A 26,206-nucleotide genomic window follows, 5' to 3' on the forward strand; every position below is an offset into this window, starting at 1 on the left:
AAATGATGAATGGTGCGCATTCATTATTTTCGTTGTGACAACACCCTTTTATTAATATTTATTGAGCCCCTGTCGTCCAACGATTCGAGGTTAATTGTTTTTCAATTGATTCAGTCAGTGCATATCATTCGGAGTCTGGACTCATCCGTCTTCATTGTACTTGAGTAACGATAAAATTTTTATTTTTGTTGATATTAATTTGTCTTAACGTTTGATTTCTGTTGCAGGTGAGTGTTCCCGAGATCGCTTCCATTCTTTATTGGCGCGCGTAACGGTTCTAAGCACATCTCAAGGCTTGTCGCCCGCGCGCACGGCTCATCCTCCTCTGGGTAAGTGCTTCTTGTCTCATCCCCTCGCGAATAACTCAACCGTGTCACATACATTTTCAACACGAACCGGTCATAATGTTTGCACACATTTATATCGCTTTACGTATACACACACACCTTCGTATTTATAAGTCCTTTGGCGAGAGTCGAGTTAAGTGGAAATAGATATTGTCAATAGCTTTTTCAAGTGGATCAAAGAAAAATTCACAAGATCCCCAGGCGAAGGCTATTCGACCTGAGGATCATTATGCGAACACGCATCGGGGACTATATGGAAAGCCTCACTCTCTATCTATCTTTTCGAACTGGCAAAACATGAAGAAGCTTGAACACTTTCATGTAAGCGCATCCCATGAAAAAGAGGTCTGAAGAAACGACGAAAGAATTCTTCGGACTTGTAACATCGCGGGAGAAGGGCCATGCCTCCGCATCCGTATTCCCCGCGCATCGCTGTCTCTCTATTTTCCTTTTCTTTCCTCTTTTCTTCTTCCATCCCTCTCTCGTATCACAGCGGAGTCTCGTGTACTAGCAACGCATCGGAAACTTTGCAACGCCTTGGCTTATGGCGGTTCGTTGATGTCCTCTCGGGCGAACACCGCGTCGAATCCCCCGAGCGCGCGCGCGCTCGCGCGCGTTCCACCGGTTTTCCAACTGGACAACCTGTTTACACGTTCAGCCTTCCCTACCCTTCGTATTTATATATATCTGTAAAACGCACACGCAGCCATTATGATTTTCCTATTAACAATACCGATCTCGTACAACCGAGATTAGTATCTTCTTCATACGTGCAGCGAGTCGCGAATGGGAGATCTCTTTCCGTTTGACCGCGCGGAATTATCGCTTACCGGCTTCCGATATCCTTCTCGTTCCGATCTGCGACTATTTGCCAAAGTCTTTTGCCATATTTGGACAAAACTTCACAGTCATGTGTCGTGTCAATGACCGAATTTGCTGATTTTCTATTATTTGTCACGCGAAATTGAGTGGCTCGTTCCGGATATTATTTTGGGCACTTTACATTGATCGAAGTACAGTTGGCTCTCGATAGAATTAAATCTGTACAAACTCAGCTGTGATTGGCTGCTCGGTCGCCCGATCGGATTTCCGAACGATTCGTCCAATGAAAGAATTAATCGAGCGGCAGGAAGGGTAAAATAAAAGGGTAGAGTAACGGAGAAGAAGAAGAAAAGAGAAACGGAGAAGCTGCGATCGGAAAGCGATGTAGATGACGCGCACCGCGGTGCTGGTGACGGTTCACGGTGATGGTGGTATATATCGCGACGAGAGAGTACCCGCGCCCTATCGGCTACCTTATCTCGAAAGAAGCCCGGTATAATTGAGTGTACCAGCGTACAGCCAGTTCACCTTGGGACAGTCTTAATAGCATCTCGGTAGAATTGCAAACGCGTTTCTCACACTCAGCATGCATGTATAAACGTATTGAGACGTGTGTATGCATGTTTGTATGCGCGCACGTGCACTGCGGAACGCTCTGGAGGACTTGTAATTCAGCCCTCTTTGATGTTAATTGGAGCTGCAGATTCGGTATCAGTGACTGGGATTATTAACCCTCGAAATCGTCGGCAAGCATAGCTCTCGCCCAATGAAATAAAGTTTGTGCGTCGAGATAAACGGATTTATACGATGTGAGAAAAACGATTATTTTAATCGAAAATTATTAACTTGGACAGCTTACGAACGAAGTGGTCGTAAACTTTCAGTTAAGTTCGTGACTCAAATGAAATTTCACTTGACCCTGTGCTGCGAGAAAAAGAGATAAAAAGGATATAAAAAAGTATGTTTGTATAGTTGTGTGAATAAATGCGATGAAGTCATTATTCGGGGTGTGCTAAATAAGATTCGTGAAAGAAGAATAAACATTGGAAAAGATACGACTCGTAATGAATAAACGATAATCAGACACGGTAAAATGATAATTTTTCGTACTTGTTACACTGCCGAATAATCGAGCCAGCTCTTCGAGAGGCCTCATGCGATACATACAGCTTTGTATATGTACTACAAGTATTTGGAGCCTCGAGGGTCGATTTCGCTCGGCAATGTCGGCGCGACGATGTATTACGGTAATTGCGGAGGAGAGACACGGCCGGGACAGTAAAGAAGAGGGACGAAGAGAGGATTCTCTTGGAATACACACGCGGCTGGGACGGCGGCGGCACGGTTTCTCGCGAGAGAAGGGACGTTGATTTGCCGGGAACAGGAGTAGAAGTAGCAGCAGAAGGCAAACTCGTAGTGCCGGAACCGGCGGCGTCGGCGTCTGGTACAGCCGCGCGTGGGAGAGCTGAGAGTAGCCAACTTTAGCATCGCAATGGGGGCTTTTCTCTTGCACTCTTCTTGGTGGTGCTCTCGAGCAAAGACAAGAGAAGCTCTCTCTCCTTCGTTGGTCCTGGACCTTTAATTCGCAGGAGAGAGAGAGAGAGCAAGAGAAGTGGACGATGCAGCGAGAGCGAGAAAGTCCAAGATTCACAAACACATCGAAGAAGTCTCTGCCGTGTGTCTAACCCCGCCGCGAGCTATATAACACGGAGTTAGTGTATATCTGGCTCTGCTGGTTCGCTGTGTTGGCCCGATGGGAACCTGGGAAGATCCTTACCCACCGGGAAGATCCTTGAAGCTACCACTCGCGGGAAGGATCGAGGAGAGCGCGACTGCAAGAGCCCTCGAGCTGGCGGAGAGCAAAAGAGTGCGAGGAAGAGCCAACGAGGGTGAAGAGGGGAAAGGGGAGGGGAGGGAGAGATGAGACCGCGCGCCGCACAACTCCGGAATATATATTGCCATTTGTTCTGCCCCGGTATAAGGCAATATGTTTGTCAGTATCGGGGAATCGAACCTGAACCCCACGACCGGCGAACTCTATGCGCTACATCACCAGCGATAGACCAAGAGAAAGAGAGAGAGAGAGAGAGAACGACTATATGGTCGAGATCTTGACCGTTATTTCTCGAGTCGATGGGCACGCTGCCGGCGAGAGATGCTTTTGCTGTGTATAGTTGCTGCTGTTAGCCCTGGCTATTCGTAGCGCATCGATCCTCTCCAGCACCACCGCACCGTCTTCCAGATATACATACGCCTCTGTGTATTCGTGCCTCCGTGTCTCTATATGTATAGCACCCCCGAGACAGTGCTCGCGTACGCGAGAAACTCTCCCCGAGACAAGATATATAGGATACTAAAGGGAAGGCATCAATTTTACTCTTATCCAATTCGCACCGCGCTCCTCGTGCCGTGTATTTTCCTATCATGTCACCCTAATAAGGGAATTAGTAAGATAAACTCGCTAAACTACTGTTATACCTGAGAAATTCACTAATAGTCTAGTTAGCGAAATAATATTTATTGCTCACGAGTATACACGTTGAAAAGCGTAAAGTCCTTCGAAATACTTTATGAATTTGTAGCCCAAATGATTCATGGGCAACAACGATCATCGGAGCATCGTAAAAGCCAACTTTTTCCGTTTTCTCAGCATCTTTATTTCACTACCAGCCGCGCGTATCATTGATGAACATGTCGGGCGTGTCTCGCTCTCGTTATTCCTGATCATGTTACCTCAGTTTGCGAAGAGATCGTAAAGAGATGATCACCTCAATACATACGTAAGGGGAAATGATGCGTGCGATGGTGCAATGTAATAGTTAGCCAGTCTGCATCGAAGCACGAGTTTGCTAAACGGCCGGACACGCCCAGGCGTCCGTGTGAAACGTGTATAATCTCCTTCTAGCGCTGATCATCAACTATTTTCGTTTCTCTCTTCCTCTTTTCGTTTCCCTTTTACACTCTTACCGAGCCTCGCGTCGTCGTATCGGCGATCGTGTTCAACGGGACTCGGGAGTTTCGCGATCTTCGCGAATGTGAAAGATCTCTAGAAACTATTGGAGTCGATATTATTTATATTTCTTGTGTATGGATTCGGCGTATCGGCAGGAAGTAGCAAGAGGTCGAGGTCAAAACCGGTGTGCGAAGTGCGAATCTTTTCATGCGTGAAATCGATGAGCCATAAGGGAATAATAAATTTGAAAAAACTCGAAATTTTCGTGGGTTCGCGCGGGATCTTAAGAACACCGAAAATCTGTCGAGCCTCGTCAGTTTTTTTTTTTTTGCATCCTACGATTTTCATTGAATCAAACAGAATAACTAAATTGCTTCTACAAATTCTATATACTTATATACGAAGGGGGAAGGACGAGAAAGAAGGAAAGACAGGAAGAAGCGAAAGATTGTGGCGAAGAAGATGAAGCTTCCGCGGTAGCTTCTCTCGCGTTGGGAAGCCTCGGGGGTCTCCCCCGACGAGGAAGGTGCAAACGTGATGCAGTTCTCTCACTTTCTTGTCCGGTTAAAGTACATAAGCTGCAGAAGCTTGGCGCTAGCCAACTGCAAAGTAGACAGAGAAAATCTGGCACAGAAATACACACAGGCAGAGAGCACGCTTGAAGATGTGCGCCTGCAATGCAGGCGGGCGGCGAAGGGTTGAAGTGAGGGAATATGGGCAAGATCATATCTCTCTTTGCCGAGGCGGAACGCTCTCATCAGAGGGTGCGAGATGGAGGGAGCACAAGCTCTTCCAACCTCTCTCTATCTCTCTGCATGATACACGGTGGTGGGTTTCGAGATACTGGTCCGTTGAATGCGAGAGCCACAACAGTTTATAGTTATACTTGCACTTATGTGCCTTCACTGGCTGCCGGCTATACGCGATGATGATAGCAGTAGCAAGCAACTGACGTGTCCGCAACTATGAGCGAAGACGAAGCGTTTCATCGCGAAGGCGTTTATGAAGACATACTTACCGATACGTTTGCACTTTGTACATGACAGCGCTCCTTAATAAATGTTACAGCTCCAAAAAATTACTTTCATCGTCGTAATTACGAGTGAAAGTACTTTTACTCGTGTTATCAGGTATCGTTGATGTATTTTTTCATTGAAGTGTTGCCATACTCGAGAGTCGTGTCTGCCACAGAGCAAAGGACAGAGATTCGATTTATGACTTGACTTCGCAATCGAGTTCTCAAAAGATTATCATTGTTTTCATAATCATTTAACAAGTATAAATTCATTATTTATGTTTCTTGCCCCACTCATAGACAGAGTATCCATGGAAACGTGAAACAATTGAGATGTATGGACTCGTGCAACCTCGAAACGACACGAAGCTGAGAATATTTTTTCCATAAACATAACGTGTACGTAAAGACACGAGTTTAATGCTGTCCCCGATAAACAGACACCTGGTGCGTAGATTGTACAATATTCTTGTGTACACATAGTTAGTCTGGCACGAGCTATAATATAACATATTTAATGCTAATTATGACCATTAACGGAGCGTAAGTATGCGATTACATCACTCTCTCATGGCCGTACTCTTGACCATATCGGAACTCCGTTTATCCCCCGTTCCCGCCCTTGTCTCGCACTCGATTACTCCCTCTCTTTCTTTCTCTCTCGACTGGGTGTGTACGCACGTTCATAACGAAAGTGGAACGATGTTTAAACCAGCGAACACTCGTAACGCCGGGATTTAACTCGTGTACCATAGAAAAAGTTAAACACGCCGCACGCAATTTCGAAATTTCACATTTTTCCAATGATATTAACGCGAAAAAATACACGTTTCGCCTCGTCTATCCAGCTTCGCAAAGTAATACGGTAGGACAGAGCAATCAACAAGATTGATATTCGCGAATGAAATTGTAACACAGTTAACACGCAAAGTATAAAAACCACTTTGTTACTCTTAAAACAAGAAAATTATGTACCGTTCGCAGATACAGGCATCAAATGCGAGACTCGATCCAATACTTATTACACAGTACGTCCTACGCACCGAGCCTGGAGAACTCGCCAGTCTACTCACCCAAACGTACCAACTAATGTGATGTATACTTTGGAACGCGAGAACGACACACTGAAAATACACACATTCTCTCTCTCTCTCTCTTTCCTCTCACCTACACATCCAGTTATACAATAGAAGTAGACGATGAATTATGGACTATTGACTTCCGATAAATTAGCCTTTGGCATATCGGAGAATCCACACAGAGACTTTACGATCTAGCGTCCTCCGAAACCGTATAACTATACTCCACTTTCCATACAGCTATACTTCAGCGTTATTCGTAATGAGGTGGCTGATGGATCTCGATCAAATAAGGTAACGTTAGTAATCACACGTCCTTCTATCTGCTGTTACTGATTATAACGTCTGTAATGAGAAACTGTAAATTTTCGTCACATCGCGTAGGTGTGCGCGCTAATTGTCTGGATTTTTGAACGAATTTCGTGCAGGCTGGAGCCGCGGACTTTCGAAAAGTAGAGAGAGAAGTGGACAGTAGTAACGTCCTCATTGGGTCAGACGTAGATAATTAAACTCGTTGTAGAATCCATTTGTTAAGAGACAAGGAAATGCATTTTGATTTGCACCTAATTAGTTTCCTCCAATATAGAATATTTCGTGGATTGTAGATCCGAACATCCACGTATGGATTCAGCTTCTACAGGGTCGTGCAAATCATGCTAATTGGTCGTAGACACCTTTCGGTCGCGCGCATCGTCCCCATATGCGTGTGCGGACATTACGTGGCACACTGCTCGCCCGTCAATCTCGATTTTCTCGGTACAGTTTATGGCATTCGACAGGCGCCTCACCGACTGATGTATCAATGACAGGGCGATGGCCTCGGAGCGAACGAGAATATTCGACGTGTGCGTCACTGACGAAGAGGAAAAGCTCGAGACCGATACTCGAATGGAAGTGTATTCCGCATGGATCTCGATCGAATTTGTGGGAATCGAATACGTTTGTTCACGGTGAAAAGGCAAGAGAGTTTGAGTGTTGGAAAAAACGAATGATTCGCATCATGAAAAAAAGAAAACTAGCGAAGCCGTCGATCGATTAATTGTCGTTTTGATATATTGTAACGAGGTGGCAATAGTAATTTTGTCATTTTTTTTTCTCGATAACTGGTATTAGACTTCTCACCGAAGCTCGCGCGCGGTGGAAATTTCAGTCGGTACACTTCGTACCGCGGACTATAAACTGTCGCAGAATGGGAAAGTAAAGCGCCCGAGCGAATCTGAACGCTGCAATATCGTTTACCGCTGAATGAAAAGAGAAAAAAATAAGTGGAGCAAATTACGTATACGCGTGCGCGCGCGCGCGCGCGCGCTGTTGTACGCGACAATGACACACCTCGGGCTCTTTCGCGACACACACGCAAAAGTAAAGCGCGACAGGAGCAACAACAACGCGACAATGACACGGGAAGGAGACAGAAAAAGGCAGCTTCTAGGCGAGGTGCACACACTGCTGCCGAGCCCTTGCCAACTATTCATAAATAAATTTTAATGAAACTGTCCACATACCTGCCATTCGAGAGAGACCGATATCGAGAACGCGCCCGTTCTTTTATAATACACGTTACATGCCATATAAAAATTTTTTTTCTCAGATAATTTTGCAATTATGTGGGGCGTGCTCTACTCCTCGTATACGATCGACAGCTCAACGTGTTTACTTTTCCTAACGCAACTTACTTTTTCATCCCATTGGGGAGACACACTTAAATGCCTTTCGAAAATTTTATTAAAAATTTTTCAATCAAAAAGTCAATCGCTTTTTCGTTGAAAGAATTAAGCTTCGAGCTACGAGCGGATCCAATTGGACGCCGCGTTTTGCATTGTTAGTTTATCCGCCGTTACACAATTCATTATTATTTATGATACCTGAAGCAAGACCCTTTCCCAATCAACGTTACGACACACTTTTTCAATTATCAGTAAAGATAATTAATCACTGGGTACCTTCTTTTTCTTCTTGTCCCGAGAAAATGAGTAATATTCTTAAGGCATACCGCAATCGACGATACAATTAAGTGATTGTATTAAAAATCGAATAAAGACTCGGACCCACCTGAATATCGAACAAAAATTCCCATTAAGGTATTCACACTTACAAAAATGACGAATTTAACCGTTTCCTGAGATCGTGACACAAATTGTGGCATCATCAAGATTTTTTCTTTCCAAGATCCTTCAGAATATCGTTTGATTTGAAATTTATATTTCTATTTAGTTGAAATTCGAAGGCTTCGTACGGTGGGAATCGGAAGCAGCGAAGGATCGACCGTGCAGCATACTTCTTCCACGCTTGTTCTCAAGGTTCTTTACCCCTTGACAGCGAGACCAGGATGCACTGAAATCCTTTGGACACATAATCGATATAGCTATACGTATATATGTACATGAAGAAGAACACATACATGCGGCTTGAGATATTTAGCTGCGATCGGAAAGAACAAGCTGCCGGTCTAATCGTCGATCGACGTACGCCGCTTGCTCCTCTTTCCTGTGAGAGTGAAAGAGTCCTGTTCGCGGGCTATTCAATATGTGCTCCTCGTTCTAGCGCGGCTTGAGAGGCGAGAGATCGTGTGAGCGCCCGCGGTGGCCACACAACTGAATCACGCTACTAACTAGACACTCCGATCGGCCATTCGCTCAGCGCCGAAGACCACCACAGAGCAACATCGCGGGAGAGACGTATATTCGCGCATAAAAGGGATAAAGGGTGTAAGAGGAATCTCCGGGGAGCAGATTGAAGCGTGTGTATGCTCATTGGAATACTCGCTTCCAAAACCAGCAGCGATGCAATCTCAAGAAGAAACAAACTGAAAATTCCTACAACGATTATTCCGAATTGAAAATCCTTCGGAAGCTGCTCTCGTAGACGATGGTCCCGGTGGCATTTTTCCGGATGTAAAATCTCACAAAATATGAAATTACGACACTTTTGAACTCCGCGATACCTTGCACAACCGCTCCCGTTTTATTAATCAAACGCTCACCGAGCAATCAGCGAGTCTATATGAAAATATCGTGCGATCGCAATTACACCGCGATCTCGACATCGAAGCGATTTTTTTCGCGTCATTCCCTTTGTCATTACACAGTAATTTTCGTACGTTAACATTGTACTTGTATGATGGAGCCTGAAGCCGAATATCCTCGTAATAATATTATATCGTTCTCGTAGCACAGCATATCGTTGCTACACGATCGAGGCCTTCCTCTTGGAGTCTCTCTGTATGTTGCTCGCGCGCGCGCGCGCTCTTACATTGCCTTATCGGCAAATCGCCGGCTAATCATCATCAATCACTATCGAGGATCGGGACTGTAAGTGTGTGTACAGTGGAGTCCTGTCTCTCTTTCTCTCTCTCTCTCTCTCGCTCGTGGAGGAAGAACGTGAAGCAGACAGTGAGAGCAGCATTTTTTCAAACATCCCTCTCTTTCTCTCTCTCTCTCTCTTTCTATCGTTACTAAACAAACGATATTTGCAATACACACGTAAAACAGTAAAGTAACAACAGAGTACATCGTCCGTGTATTATATCTCGAGCGAACAAGTAACTTTCATCCATGGACATTAGTGAAAGACGCTCGAGTTTTTCCCTTGTCCGCGCATATCTCGTGTAGAGCTCGCTTAAATATACACGTGAACGGGAACGTATATATATGCACGGTAAGTATATAAAGACAAAACATGAAGTCTCGGCAACTCTTTGCTTGTCACAGCAGCAGCCTTTTTTCCCTCCGAATACCGGAGACGTCTATATTTATAACGAAATTCTCTTGTTGATTCCGAGGCAAGTGAGTACGAGGAGTCGTGAGAGTAAAGTCTGTCGGGCACGATTGAACACTCCCGTTCTATTGCACAGAGCGCGACTGCTAACAAGTACGAGACGGAGGGTGTCTCACAGGAGCTTCGGAATAATTGGAACTGTTCGGAGCCCCGTGTTGAACTAGAATCCACCTGATCTCGCACAGACTCCGACACGAAGTGGACGCTCTGTCTAATTCACGGACACTTACGGACATGCCTGCACTTCGCGAGTGTACACATGTTCATATACTATTCGTGCGTATGTGAGGATTTGCATTCTCTGTATACGTATGATGGCGAATTGTTAGGTGGCAGTGTCGTACGTTGACACCACAAGAGTTACTCGCGAGAGTGAACGGTCAGCTAACGAGAGGAAGCCCCCTAATGAATTGCTCGCTTGTTTAATCTTCTACCAATGTATTCTCCGCTCACTCTGACCGTACATTAGATCATTGCGTATGTATATGCAAAGCAAAGAATAGCCAGGGAGCTGCACATATGTGTTGAAAGGGGACACTCACTCTTCGGAGAACAGCACACAGAACATCACAGAATTACATGTATGTTTATGTAATCGATGTGTACACCGAGACGAATGGAGCGTTAATTGAATCGTTAGGAACCACGCTGTTAAGTTGTATGGCAAATCAGCGATGAGCACCTCAGTACTGGGAAAATACTGCGCTTTTGAGAGTACGGATCAATCGAGTTTGGAATTTTCGAAATCGACATTCTTTGACATAGTTTGACCGATTCAAAGAATTTCGATTTCGATATTTGCAACTATATCTGCTCTCTCGCACTCACACGGTTGCGAATATACCGACTGATCCAGCCTCTTAAAGCCTCTTTGATCTCAATTCATTGCTACATTCAAGTGACTTGATTTTTCCTGCTTCGCGAATTAATTTGAACTGGAAAATCATCATAAAATGTAGCTTGAATGATTGATGAGTAATTAAAAAGTATAAATAACGATTGAAACACACAAAATCACGTCTCGGAATGCACCACCTTCAAGAGGCTGAATATTTCGAAATGGAAAATTTGAAAATGGGGATTCTAGTCGATGGTACATCGTTGTACATGGATCGATTCTCCATCGAGAGCCAGAGTGAAATATTTTTTGGTTGATTGATGAGAGATTGTCGATGGAGGGAAGAGGAATGCATGCGCGCGTTGTGAACCGAACGCTGGACCAACCTGCGTTAACGAAGCTTTACGGTCGCTACGCCCTGCATCTCTCCCGATATCATACATATACGAAGATATCGTAAACACGGTTATAGAAACATACGCACGGAGAGGAGAGCTACACGAAATAATTCTCGGGAGCCCCGCCAGCGACGACGAAGTTATACGATGTACCGTAAATCCATAATGAACCCCGATAGATCTCGCGGTAGTAACCCGTAACGAACGGGATTTGCGATCCCTCCCATCTTGCTTTCCCCTTCGTACGAATGTGTACAGACTGAAAACACACGAAGAGGGAACAAGAGAGTGTGGATAACTTGGCGAATCCATCAGAGCCAGTGTATAAAAAGGGAGGGTCAACTGAAATCTTTGCGAGGCTATGGGACACGAGAATATAAATGAGAGAATGAATATGCATGTACGGATATGAGCACGAAAAATGTCTTCTCGAGAAATAAGGAAAAATTACATAAATATTTCGCACGTCGTATCTTCAAAGAGACTCGCGATATATTAAACATAAATATTCTCGTTTGAATCGAGATTCCAATACGTTTTTATCCGTAGACCTGCTCGCGAAACATGACGAGACAGTTGAATGGAAGAGCGGAATAACGAGCTGAACTTTTTGCTGCTCAACTGTATTCCAACCCCCTGAGGATACGACCTCAATTAGGAAAAACAGATGTAAGAAGATTTTTGAGAGCAGGAAACCACGCGAGGGGTTTTTGAGCACGGAGCCACTCGCTAGTAATCAAGTAAAAACGATTAATACAACACTCGCAAATATATCTTGCGTTGTTTCGCGAACGGCTTAGCCTGGTTAGACACTTTGCGTGATTAACGGACATTTATTACTCTTTTCGATGAGTAAGAGAGCGAGAGTTATCTCGTGAAAGTGTCTCGAAGTTTATATACGATGGTGGATGATTGGTCGAATAACGAACGAGTAGGAGATCTCGTCGTAGGCAAAGCCTGCAGCGATCATCTGCAAATGACACGTCATCGCCGCATCTGATTCGTCGAGCTTCGATAAGCAATAATTCACTCGAAATCCCTTCGACGGTAAAAAGCCCCCTCCGAGTACTTTCTCACTCGGAATTTCATCCTCCGGATCCTCTCAGCGTTTGTGGGGCTCCGGGACACCCTGTAGACGAGACTATCGACCAGTCTTCCTTCGTATTAAAAGACGTAGCCTTAAGCATTTTGTGTACGAGCAAGGAGCACCGAGAGGAAGCGAGAATCGAGCAATGAGACTCCTAGCTAATTCATATACGTATATTCAGAGTCGCTGCGAGATCCGCAGCGTCGGAATACCTAGTTACACGGTGCCCGTTGACTAATGAACCTTTACAGTCACCTTATGTCCAACTCGCGGGAGTACCGAAGTAAGTTTATTGCCGATGCTAATTCACGAGTTGCGGCAATTAGTGGACGTTGCGAGGCGTTCGCACACACGTACACGTTATACACTCACGCTCGAAAACGCACACGCTCGAAACTAGACTCCCGATAGAGAGGAAGAATCGATGAGGGAAAGGAAGAGATGCAAATAAAAACGTGAGAGGCTCGACATGAGAGAAGGGTCTCTGGAGATTACTCATGTGGATGTTCGATTGAGGATATGTATTTTCCAGAGAATGCAGTCGCCTTGTAGCATTTCTTTCGTAAAAGGGAGAATAAAAACTGATTTTATCTTTTTTCGTTACGCTAAATACGAATAAACGTTCTTCAACGACACTGCGCAACGTGTATTCGAACATAAACATGTGGATTTTGTATCAATATTTGTATCCTCCAGTCGTTTCGCTCAAAAGTTTCATTGAATCTTGGCTCGGGGACTTGGAGGTAAAAAACATTTCGGTGGCAACTTCTCGGTTGTTTCAAGCATATCCGTGCCTTCGCTGCGATACGAATGTTTTGTTGGAAATAAATTGAACAGTCGGTCGCTCGAATGGGAAGTTCGTTGCTACCTTGATGCGACCGGAGATTCGGTTGAACGTACGAGGTTTTTCTTCAATATTTAACTCGCTTACGGAATAAAAATTGAACGTATTTGTAAAACCGGATTTGTATGAGTTTCATTTATAATTACGGCAACGGTAAATAAAATATCGAATACAAACACTCTTAACGAGTGTTTGATTGCGGAGCGTGATGTTGAAAATCTGAGAAATAAAATGTTTGATGAGAGCGTGAAACGCCTTTTTTCGAAAATAGTTCGTAATGAGTGCCACTTATTTCTCGTGTCATTGAGGAGGCGCGTTTAGCTATGTCTGTGTACGCTTCTATTGCATGTATAAAAAGTATCAATTAATTATAATTCGCACAGTAGCGCGATTCATGGCGTCATCTCCATGACTCATGTGCACCTTTTCACTCACCCCGCAAGTATTGCGCGCTCCTGGCCTTTTCTACAGTCTGAAAAACGCTTGAATTTTTGTCGACAACGACGAGGACGAGGACGCGCGCGATCATCTCTTACAGAATCGCGTTACGCCCCCAGGGGCTCCGCAGCTTTCGTCGTGTGTGGCCGATTAAGATCTCGTATATATAAACCTCGCGCACTTGTTCCACACCGTTTCGCGGTTTCTCCCGCTGGATAAATTAAAGAGAAATTTGAAAAAGGAAGAATAAATAATGAAGATTCACCTGAGAGCGAACCCATCAGCACGTCGCGAAAACGCGGACACTTGCTCAAGATTTTTATCCTGTTATCTCTCTCCTCCTTTCCTTACTCCGTACTGCATCTTGCGGAAGATAAATTTCTCACGAATTCAAATGTACATGGCAGCTCATATGGCCGAGTGAAATTAATGTAAATATTATTATTCCGTTTACGTGTACGAGATTTTCAACATAATCGGAGCACTCTCGGGTATTATGAATGTTTGAAACATCAAAAAGCAGTAAAATGAGTATTTGAGTGAAAAGAATTTTTCGAGTCGAACCAAACTCGGATGAAAATCATTCGACTCACGATTCACAAAAGTCTACTTTGTTGCAATGTTAAAGTCGGACTATAATTTGGCCTTCGTACTGGCGCCCATACTCAGCAGGGCGAGCCATACATTTTCGAAGGTGCGAGGCGGTCTCATTTGGAGCGTCAACGAGTGCTAAAACCTTGAAAAAATCAATTCATGCAAAGAATATATCGGGGACGAATATATTCACTTGAAACTCACACGAACAACGCACGCGAAGTTCGCTTTTATTTTTTCTCCATGATCACAGAGTATGGATACCGATCCGTGCGTTGAACTGCGGGCGATACATACGGAGCTGTTGCTCCCTAGCTTATACGAGAAGGAGAAAAGCTGCGGCTCGTAAAAGACGAACGAGTATGAGACACGCCCAGATTTTAACTGTAAGGACCAATTCGTTATGGTTCTCGAGTTCCGAGTTAACTTCGCGACCGGATTCCCCTTTTGGCGCAAGGAAATCTTTCGTGCGTGGATATATACGTACAGATAGGCGTGCTTCGGTCTGCCTGCATAATAATATACGACGTGTCGAACGCAATCGCAACCGAGAGACTCGCTACAGAAGAAAATACAAAAAAAACACAACAACGACAACCGAATCCCACTTTCCCTTTTGAAGAAGGAGAAATGCAAATGAACTGCCAAATCAAGGGGCATGACTAGACCAGAAATATTCGATTCACCCATAATAATCCATGCTCATTAAGTCTTCGCCAAATTCGTGTTTTCTCTCTTTGGCCCACCACTGACCTGTTTCGGGTCACAGGCCGAATTCCACGGCCTTTTTACTTTGTGTCTGACCGCTCCTTACATTTACTACTGCAGTCTGCTTCTCAGAGGCTCAAGCACGCGCGATCAACGAGTGCAAAAAAAATTATTCAAACACATCGAAGCTTATAACAATACAGTAGTCACTAGGTAGCTGGTTAATATCATTTTTTTTTTTTTTTTTTTTTTTTCATTGGACAATGAGACTCGATATAATGGCGAAATATTAGTGAGAATTGTAACGATAACTAACGAGACGTCACCGGAGCCCTCACTCGAGGAACGAGTGCCGGGAAATAATAGCTTTCAAGCTTAAAATTGATAGGAAAAAAAAACAATACAGAATCGATGTTTTCCAATGAAATAAGGAAAATAGTCGATTCAAGGTAGTTCATGCACGAACCGATTTTCTTAAGGAAGTCTTGAAATTTACAGAGCTTAAATGGGTAGTCGACTGACACGCGTATCAAATTTTAAAGAGTTCGTTTTTTATTGGTTACTGAGATAAACGTGTTTAAATATTAAGAAAAATACACAGGGTTATAAAGACTATGCGTAAAGAATAGTTTATCTTACAAAGTTTATAAAAAAGTTCACTATAACAATCAAGCATATAATGAAGGTTTGGGAAAAAATTCAAGGCAATTGTCTTACTAGTAATAAAGATATTCTACATTAAAGATTGAACGAAATGGTAATGAGCACTCGTATAACCTCGCTTTTGCTTATTTCGGCATTTTGTTTCTTCTTGCTTGGTTCATTCCTGTCATAGCCTTCTGTCTATATTAATACTGTTTTCTTGATCCATTTCCCTTTGTGTTTTCTTTTTGTGCTCCCTAGTGCGATTTTTTACATAAAAAACTAAAGTATTTTCGCCAGGGACGGACGAGATTTGGATTTCAGCGAGTGACGGATCCCTGATTAATGAATGGCTTGTAATTTCATTCGCCAAAACATAAGTTGAAAAAATGTATTTGCAATTTCGAATTGATAACTCTGACATTAATTTAAAGTGATCGTATCTTTAATTAGGGAGTAAAAATCGATCGAATCTAGACACCCATAAAATACGATCCTTCGGGCATGATCTTTATCAAAAACAAAAAACAAATTCACAGTACGGCAGTAAAAAAGAAACACAAAATAAGCATTTTTCGAATCATCCTCAATAATTTCGTATCCCGTCAAGTCTCATATCCAATTACAATTTTCCCAATAAAATAATTTCATATCAAAAGTATCGAGGTATAAAGGCACCCCGGGAGCAAATATTTAAGGAAGGAAATCTGATACGCGAGTGAGGTCAGTTCCATATTTTAGAGTCCCGATTCGTATAATTTTAACAATATAATTAGCAAACGAAATGGTAGAAGGATAGACAGCATCCGAAGTAAGCAGAAGCGCTAATTCGCTGCATTTTCAATTAATTTGTGCTCGGATTCCCTGCGCTCTGATCGCATTTGCTAGACGATGTATAATTAGCATCTGCCTATATTCATACTAGTACGCAGACGTGTGTAATCTGTGAAAATGTTCTGTAGCGCCCCAGCGGTGCACGAGCACATTCTAGATCGAAACTATCATGTCTCTACCGAGTAGAATTTCCATAGGATCGTTCGAGCATAGCTGTATACACGTGTATTGATATTACGACTTGTTAAAGTCACCGAGAGGAGACTCCACTAGCTCCAAGTGCGCATGTTTGTGCAGCGCGGATTCTCTGATACATTTGATTCAGAGCACACTTCAATTCCGCACGAGGGCGAAAAACGTGAGCGAAAGAGACACACCCGTCGCCCGCCATAAAATTCGCAGCCATAAATAGACACACGGCGATCTGTATCTACGTACGAATTCTTTTGCGGGAGATCGCGCGAGCGGCAATCCCGCTCAAAGGCTCCAACATCGACACGGGCGTTGCAGCAGGTTTCCTCTTCTCCCAGTCTCCCTCGATCGCTCCATCACACTCGCGATGACTATCCTGACGTCATATACACAAACGCATCGACTCATGCCGACGTTTAGGATCGAATATTATGCTAATGAATATTCAGGCTGCCAACGCGTAAGACCGGAATGGTCACGGGCTCTTGATCCCATGCCCAAGGACACGTCGAATCCTTCAAACACTCCCGAGACTTCTGCTCCTTCGCGATCATTTCTTTCGCCTTCTTCATTTCATTTCGCTCTCTCGTATCGTCGTGATATTTTCAGAAACGTTGGGCATTCGTTGGTCGAATCTGCAGTGGAGAGAAAATGCATATTTTCTTCCATTTTCCCTGGATATGATTCAACCAATTCCACGTTTATTTTAGCCTCCTCGCCGATCTTTCATCGTACACACTCGCACGATTGTGTGAATAAACGAAATGAGAAAACTCGCATCGCTGTGCTGGAGCGACCGGAGAATAACGGAACAAGATTTTCATTGTGAATTTCATTCGCGAGTACCAATACATTGGTCCCGTCATAAAAGGGACCGCCTCTGTGGACCGCGTGCCTCCGTACGGTGTGCAGCAAAGTAGATCGCAATGGGTACAAGGTTATTACGGCACAGGCTTGCGCATAATGTGTATGATAGACACACACACACACACACACACACACACACACACTCATATGTTGATATATAAATAAGAACTCCCGATGGTTTGTACACGCGCTCAAGTTTCATGCACACGTTTGCTCCACACGAGTACATCGTCCAACTATAATACTCCACGACCGTGGGTAAAAGTGCGGAGGCTGTTTGTGATACGAGAGCATTTACTTTTACTTTGGGTTTGCAGCTTTATTGCGCGTACGGGAGGAATCGATTTGTCCCGTACGTGCGGCTGCAGAAATAGACTCGCACTTGTGTGTTGAACAGTTCATAAATTTTACGACAAAACAAAGTCAGTGGTGCTGGGATATGAGTTGAGATAAATCAGATGGTAACCGAGCGAACTTGACTAAATTCTCACTGGAGAGGCACCATTTTCAGGGGAATTCAGTTTCATCACATCGAAGAAAAATCCCTCCATCTCCGGCTCATCGCACTACCGATCGATGCCTACAATCCGATCTCGCATGTAATCGATTATTCAGAGCGAGCGAATGCACTGACCATCGTGGACGTGCGATCGGTGCGTGTGTTTCTACCCTCCTGTATAAAAGTTTACAAGTGTGTTGCGCAAAACTCGTTACTAGTGTAATATACTGTGGAGAGCGGGAAGTATCGGTACTATATCGGATCGCAGCTCTCGTTTCTACGGTAACTCGTGCTGTTGCTCTCGCCCGCGCTGCCGTAACTCGCCCGTTAATTACGCTAATTGACGCATCGATTTCGTGAGGGAGTTTCAAAGGGGACGAGGGAACGGCAAACGCGGATAGTGAACCTCGCTCTGAGAAACGGGACGGTCTCGATTCGGTGAGGCAGTCCATCATTCGACCAGTGAATCCACCGGTGAATGCGCGTTACTATTAGCCGATCTTTGCCTCTATTACGGGCTATGTGTGTACGATTCGTATGTGCCGAGCGAGCACTTTCATTTTCAGTTCTCCGATCGCCGAAGGGCGATTGCTCCCAGCAGCGGGAGCACTACCACTATTATAAGACTTCAAGAATATATCGGATTATTGACAGTCATTTTATCTAGCGGTCCATTTTATTCGTTCGGAACAACGGGAGAGAAATCAGGTTTTAAGCCTCTTCGAAATTCACGGCGTCGACTTGTTTATCTCGAGTCAAATTCACGGATGGGAAACGCTCTCATAGACCAGAATCGTATCCGTTTTTTTCATCGAACAGGGAAAATGCGATGGATGAAAAAACCACGATGAATTAGGCTTTGCGGACTATTCAACGGACGTTTCGGGACTGCACTTCTCATTCGATTTTTTTTTCTCTCATTCGGCGGATGTACATCTGCATCAGTATGGCTCGTAATGACCACGCTCTGTTCACTTTGGCATGTAGAAAGCCTCGTGTTGCATCCACACTCACAGTTCTTCTCGTGCCAAGCTAACCCAGACCTGAATTATTGTGCTCTTCTCGGATCGCGAGGCCACGACTCAACACAGCCACAAACGAAGAGAGTGAGACATAAATGGGCGGAGTTGCTAAGCTACGGTTGTTAGATTGGATCGAACGCATTCCGCGAATGCCACATCAGGGGAAGATTGAAATTGATGCTTTTGCCAGTTCTGCTCCTCCTGAAGCCATTCACGGTTTCAACCGTTTTCCTTTTTCCCACAATCCGTGGTTTGACTAATGAAAACCTTTCGTTTTTGGCCCATAACTCGAAAAATATTTATTAAGGATTCGTTGATATTGAGAGGAATGTTGAGAGAACACACGATGCATGTTATCTTGGCAAAACGTCACAGAAAATTCAACCCATTTTTTCATTCAACTTTTTCCTCTTTCTTTCATGGATTATTCGATTTTCTCTTCCAATGTTCCCTTTGTCTTGGTATTTTCAGATTACTTAAGGTAGTTCATGCCCAAAACGATTTTCTTAAGGAAGTCTTGAAATGTACTGTCTTGAATTTCGTGTTATTGGTTATTGAGATAAACGTGTTTAAATATGAAGAAAAATAATGAGCACTCGTACAATATCAGTTTTGCTTATTTTGGCATTTTATTTCTTCTTGGCTTGGCCCATTCCTGTCATAGCCTTCTATCTTTATTAATACTTTTTCTCGATCCTATTCCCTTTTTTTTACATAAAAAACTAAAGTATTTTCACCAGGGACGGACGAGATTTCGATTTCAGTCAGTGATGGATCCCTGATTAATGAATGGCTTGTAATTTCATTTGCCAAAAAATAAGTTGAAAAAATGTATTTGCAATTTCGAATTGATAACTCTGACATTAATTTAAAGTGATCGTATCTTTAATTGGGGAGTAAAAATCGATCGAATTTAGACACCCATAAAATACGATCTTTCGGGCATGATCTACCTTAAATTCTAAAAGTCAATAACTTTCAAAATTTTCGTTACTTTGCATGTATCAAGTCAAATCCGATCCAATTAAATTTAGAAAGATTCTAGAGAGAAGTTCAACGTTGTGTGAGGCCCAGTTAGCTTCGAAGGCTTTTGACGCAGCACTGTTCCTGTACGAATCGTTGGATACGATTAGCTTATCGCGAATAGCGAGTTTTACATACGGTGACATATGCCTTGGTGAGAGAAAACGACGACACCGGGTCGAAAGTTATACACGCTGTACGACAGTGCTGTCCGGTGTCGGTGCGTTAATCTAATTAATCTTTACGAGTGTAATTAGCAAGTAAAGGATCGCGAAGGCTGAGCTCTGAGATTACGCGAGAGGAGAGTGGTGTGTGAGTGAGAGAATGAGAGGGAATGCAGGAGACGATGAGGAAGAAAGCGAGAGCAGAATTCAAAGTTTCATCTCGTCCGGAGTGAACGCTGCGTCGGTGAAGAAGAGAGACACTGACGGTTTCCTTTATCTCGACGAGAGTAGCAAGGTACACGGGTATCCCATTTCCAGGCCGTTTGGCGATCGTGGTTGCAATACTTTTGAGAGGCTCAAACGTAGCACTCCGCACGTCCGGAAAGAGCAACGACGAGAGGAAGGAAAAAAATGGACAGAGAGAAACCGAGCGGCGCTCGAGAAAAGAGTGTTCCGAGGACGAGAGCCTCCGCCCTTTTTTTAAATGATAATCCCTCCGCATTCTCTCGCCATCAAATTTGAATTGGCCATCGAAGCAACATTCTCACTCTTTCTCGTCAATCGCCGCACCGTACATAGATGCGAAAAGAGCCTTCCCCTCTGGCTTTTATCTTAATGCACGGTGAGAGGATGCGGCTAACGTGCGAATATTCTCATATCGTCGGTCTCGTGGACGCGCGACACACGCGCGGCCTCCGCCAGATATATTGGGCAGTTAGTTGTCTGACGTTTTCTAATTAGTTTGCCGACACCCCGGCAGCAAGAGACACGCGCGTCTGTGCATAAGATATGTTATACACGATTACGGGTGGCACACGTTCCGGGGATTATTGTGTTTCCTACCGTCGGAGAACCGCGGATATGACACTTCTATTAGCTAATGGGAATTTCAGGATAAGCAGCGCGAGAGCTTGCCAAATTCATCGGCGAATCGGAGCCGTATACGATGTCCGCGAAGTCTGATGAATTTCGTAATTTATTCTTTATTTCTCGCTCTCCTTATCTTCCTGGCGTCCGAAAATATCTCGTAAAAGCTGCAGAAACGAGCTCATTCGCACACTCTCAATATCTTTACCTTTATACAAAATGCGCGACCACGAATCTCTCCAATCGGGTAGCCGAATGCCGAAAGTTTCGTAGGGAATGTAAAAACAGAACATAAAACGAGCAATAAAAATAAATTCAAAAAGACACCGGTCCCCCGATCGGCGGACTGTTAATTCGGGAAAGGAGTCTCTTTTCGTGGCTTTTCGAACGCATGCACGCATACGCGGAAGAAGCTTGTTTCACCTCGTATGAAGAGAAAAAAAATAATGCTGGCATCGCCACCGACGTCGCCACTGCGAAAACGACCAGACTCACATTTTACATGCGTACTCGAACGCTGTGCTTTGCCAGAGTCTGCCATTTCTTTGCACGTATATAACACATATTTATGGTGTCTTGCGCATCGTGCTTTTCTGATAAAATAATGTAAATGAAGTGGCGAGATGGGACATAATTTCAAATGGGAAGGACTCCCCTCGCTTCGTGTATAGTTATACTTTCCTGTATCGAGAGGACCAAGTGACATCGAGCGTTATTCTCTCTCGCCACGAGAGCTGACCGATGCGCACAGCTGTGGGCCTGATCCCATGCTCCAACTTTTCCCTCCTCCATCCTCCTTTCCCAAGGCATAAATACGATTTGCGCGAATTCTCTTTGCCCACAGGATTACACCGGTGAGCAGACTCTCTCATACACTTTGTCACACAACAACAAAAAAACTGAGAAAATACCCACCAAAAATGACTCGGACATGCGTAATAAAGTACAACTCGATCGTACGGGAACGCGAACGACGAAAAGAATCTTTTCGTCAGATAGAGAGGTGAGATAACCGGCTTTCGAGTTCAGCCGCCGAATAACCGCTGTGCCGAGCAACCTGAATAAAGCATAGGAAAGCCGGAAGGCAGAAGTGTCAGTTTTGATGCACGTAGAAAATTGGGCTGGCCATCGACACAGGCAGAGGAAAAAAAAACTTTCTGATGTCAGATCCGATCGGATAAATGTCTTTTGATTCCTAAAAATGCAGTTAAGAAAGTCTTATTAGCGAAATTTATTTCAACCGTTCCAATAATATTGAGATTCATTTTAGTATTAAAAAATAAAAAAAAAAAAAACATTCGGCACGTAGGTCAGTAAAATTGGGCTCATAGATGCTACTGAAAAAATTGAAAAAAATAAAAAACGTCCATGAATGTATTTTGAAGAGTCATATTAACTTTGACGACTTCTGTTGAGTAACGTGTACACTTCAAGTGCAGCATACTTTGAATCAGTCCAGCTTCTTCGCACCAAAAGATCCTGATCGATTAACAATGGAAGATAGGCGTGTTTGATTGATCGACGAAATGGGAAGGTCGAGAGTCGATAGTGTGTTGGACGTTTGAGTGAACGAATAGTCGATCCTGAGAAAATATCTCTCAGCAAGTTTGTCGCGAAGGTTTCTCGTTATAATTGCGAAGGAGAAGGACATCGAGTCGATTCTGCGATGCATATATATATATATAAGCAATGATTGTATACATGAAAAGCGAAGGAGAGAAACGAAGGAAGCGAGAAGTGTTCTCGGCGCTGGACACGTATAGCGATTTTCTCACGGTTACTCGGCAGTCCCTCTGGCCCGGAGGACTGCTCCGTGATATCTGCAATGAGCGAGAATGGCTACGAGGACGCTGAAGAAGAAGAAGAAGAAGAAGAAGAAGAAGAAAAGACAAGAAGGACACGAGGAGCAAGACAAGGGAGAATAGCGATGGCAACGCCAGCATAGGAACCAGAAGCAAAGGACGAGAAGGGCGATTTTCAGGGAGATGGATCGACGAACGCCTCTTCACCGTAGCAAGAGGGCACGATCACAAAAGCCCTTTCTACACCATCTTTCTTTCTCGCTCGTATTCTCTATCAGCCGGGAGAGAAGCTCGAGAGGTAGAATCGCGAGAGAGGGTTGACTGATTTGTGTGAACGAGACTCCGTCGCCTTCTATCCGGCTCTACTTAAATGGGAATAAACGACGCACGCGAGAGACTCGCGCGCAGGTGTATCTTATACACGTATATGTTCGTATGTATAAGATTCACATCAGGCTGAAGGAAAGGAAAGCAAAGGAGAATTGCGGAATCGTTTACAGATCGTGAAACGATGCTCGATATTCTGCACTCACCCTTAACGTTCCAACGCGTATAAACCTTGCAAGGATTCTCGAATCTGTGCCTAAATCGTGCGTGAAAGCCACTCGATCAAATTCAATTCGACAGCAAACGCATTAGGAAATATATTTTCAGGAAAGTATAGCGTTTTAAAAAATATAAATCGACTCCGCGAGAACGTAGACGATGTGAATATCGACCCGTTTACGTAAGGCAAATTCTGCCTGGTGTCTTTATCCGTAATTGTGCCTCGGTTTCTCGGAACGGCGATTACTATCCAACGAAATACAGGAATGAAATGAGAAGTGGCAGGAGAATCCCGAGTGCCGACGATTAATTCGAAACTAATTTTGCAGTATATAATACGTATACAAGGAAAATCCCTCGCACTTCTCTCACTGTGCGTATTATACGTCGGCCGAGACGTTGCTGGGACGAGATCCACGGGAACTGTTTCTTCTCCCCATAATTGCGGCTTTGCCGCACACGCAATAAATTACTTCTCGCAAGAGCCAAACTCCCGCCTTCTCGCGATGTAGTCGCGCATCCTCGCGGATACTCGTGTGTCCCGCGCTTCATTCCCGGAAGTAACCACCTGATTTTTCTTACGTTTTTATAAAAAAAAAAAAAACAAAACAAAACAAAACAAACAACCAATCGATTTTTCGTTAATAAATTTTCATCATGGAAGCAATCCTTTAACCATTTTCGACTTTCACTTTAATTTTTATGGAGCCGAAAATTCGGGGCAGTGGGTCAGGCTCGTACACTCCTGAAAATGCAGATTTTTTCTCCTTTATTCAAAGACCTTGCCCGCTCTGGACGATCAAGTTTCCAAATCGTACAACCATGTTCCAGAAGTTCATCCGTTTGTCTTTTTTCTCATTCTTTATTGATAGCTTCGCCCTCTCTTTCACTCTTTCTACTGAATCTCTCGAAAGGGATGCGAGAGACCAACGAGGCAACGACATCCAAGTGCCCAGCCCAGGCCGAGATCGCAATAAAAATCAGAGTCGATCCCACAAACGTGGGCGCACACTCTCCGTCTCGTTCTCCCTTGTAGAGATCGCTCGTTGCAGCACCGGTGATATTTTTTCCGGATAGCTAAATGGAAGAACGGTGTTGTGCCGCGCCCCAGCAGTACCAGGAGCGCCGAGCACGTTCAATGCCCATACATACAGGAACTGGCCTTCCAACTGTGCTCGCTTCTTCCGTACGGGATTCGCACTCAAGTGACTTTATGTCGCGAATTTACGTGTTCCTTCAATTCAGACTCTTTGCGGCAAGGGAATGGGCTCCGAACAATTACTGCGGAGAGCAAGGAAGTTGCGATAAAAAATCATAGAATCTGAAATAGAATCGGGTCTTAAAGTATTCGTTGTGTTAGTTTTCACTTTCTTTCATTGTTATTCTACCTCTTGATTGTTAAAAATATTTTCCAACGACATATTAATGCATTTTCTTCATTATCAATTGTAGACACGGCGAGAATTAAATTTGAAAAATTACCGTCGAGTGACGATCTCGCGGTGACGAGCTGCGACTCGTGATATCGTTCACAGTAGAAACTTTTACCGAAGCATTTAGTAAATTATGACGTCACAAATTATTCTAGGATCTTGTCGCTGTATCGGCCTATTTCCTCATTGTTTTTATATGCTCAGCCCTTTGTTGAAGTATGTAAATCACCGTTTCAGTGAGCTACGAAATTCGGAAACGAGTGATCGATACATGCGTTAGGGCAAAGACATTTTACAGTGATGGACCGTAAAATTCACTAAATTTCTGTAAATTTTAGTATATACTTACCATAAATTCCACCATCTGCAACATTTACTATAACAAAATTGAAAATTCCCCAAAATATTGAAAATTTTACAGTGCGTCGCACTGGAATAAATATTTTTCGTTAACTCGTCCCTGCAGTCAAATATATCCGGTAGATGTTACAGTGAATTTCACATTCGAACAGTATTCGAACAGAATTTTTTCCCATTTTTAAAAATGCTCATTTCTAAAACAACGACAAAAATTGTTGTTCATCACTAATTTTTAAAAGAATTATTTCAATTTCGAAAATACAGCTAAAGTCTTGGATTGTCTTCGCAAAACAAGGCACATTGCTAACGTCATACGCACTGGCGGCGCCTTCCCACTGCTTCTCTCCAACATATATCCATCATTGCTCATACAGAATCTCACACAGTACCCCAGCAGCATGTAAAACATGATATAAAATAAAAACATGATAATGATGATTGGGTCATTTCACATAGTGAAGAATGACCGGTGGCCTCGATCGTGTTACAGCGAATAGATAGACCGGACTGGATAATCACTCTATTTATCATTTGGCGCAGTTCTCGCCTCATATGATAGCGGGCGATAGCCCACCCATTGAGAAACGAATATCGGAATACTCGGTGAGCCACTGCGCGTGGGGAAGAACGACATTATGAGCGTATGCTTATACATATACGCGGTATGTTGAAACAATAAATTGAGAGTTACTTTCGACTGAGCCCAGAGAGCCAGAGGAGTCTGGGAGCGATGTGTAACGAAGAATGAGCGAATGTAATGAACTCTGGAAATTCGATATCCCGCAGCGAGCGACAAACGAACCCAGCATTTTGTTAGCGTTTTGTTAGAATAAAAGGTTTGCTCTTTTTACACTCGTCTAATATGAAACAGTGGCCACTCCAATCAAACCAGTGTGCTGGTTATTCGGTTCTCTGGTTCACTCGAAAAGGAGAGAAAAACCTGAAAATAAAATACGCTGTTGATTAGCCAGCAAACTATTATCCTCTGCGATTCGCACTATGAGCCAAAACTTAATTTCAAGAAATAATTGGAATGAACATTCGAAATTCATTAG

At 43.8% G+C, this 26,206-nt stretch overlaps 1 protein-coding gene across 2 annotated transcripts in view; it reads left to right on the forward strand.

Moving 5' to 3' along the window:
- Positions 1 to 26,206, forward strand: part of LOC122406535 (zinc finger protein squeeze-like) — a 284,687-nt gene that overhangs the window by 184,716 nt on the left and 73,765 nt on the right. Inside the window, exon 5 of one of the 2 annotated variants that reach the window (XM_043412042.1) lies at positions 228 to 329. The exons of the other annotated variant lie outside the window; for it this stretch is intronic. Within the exon in view, the coding sequence (XP_043267977.1) occupies positions 228 to 329 (102 nt within the window). The remainder of the gene's footprint in view (positions 1 to 227; positions 330 to 26,206) is intronic. 2 annotated transcript variants of the gene reach the window in all.

This window comes from Venturia canescens, chromosome 1, assembly GCF_019457755.1.
Source record: "Venturia canescens isolate UGA chromosome 1, ASM1945775v1, whole genome shotgun sequence".
Taxonomy (NCBI): domain Eukaryota; kingdom Metazoa; phylum Arthropoda; class Insecta; order Hymenoptera; family Ichneumonidae; genus Venturia; species Venturia canescens.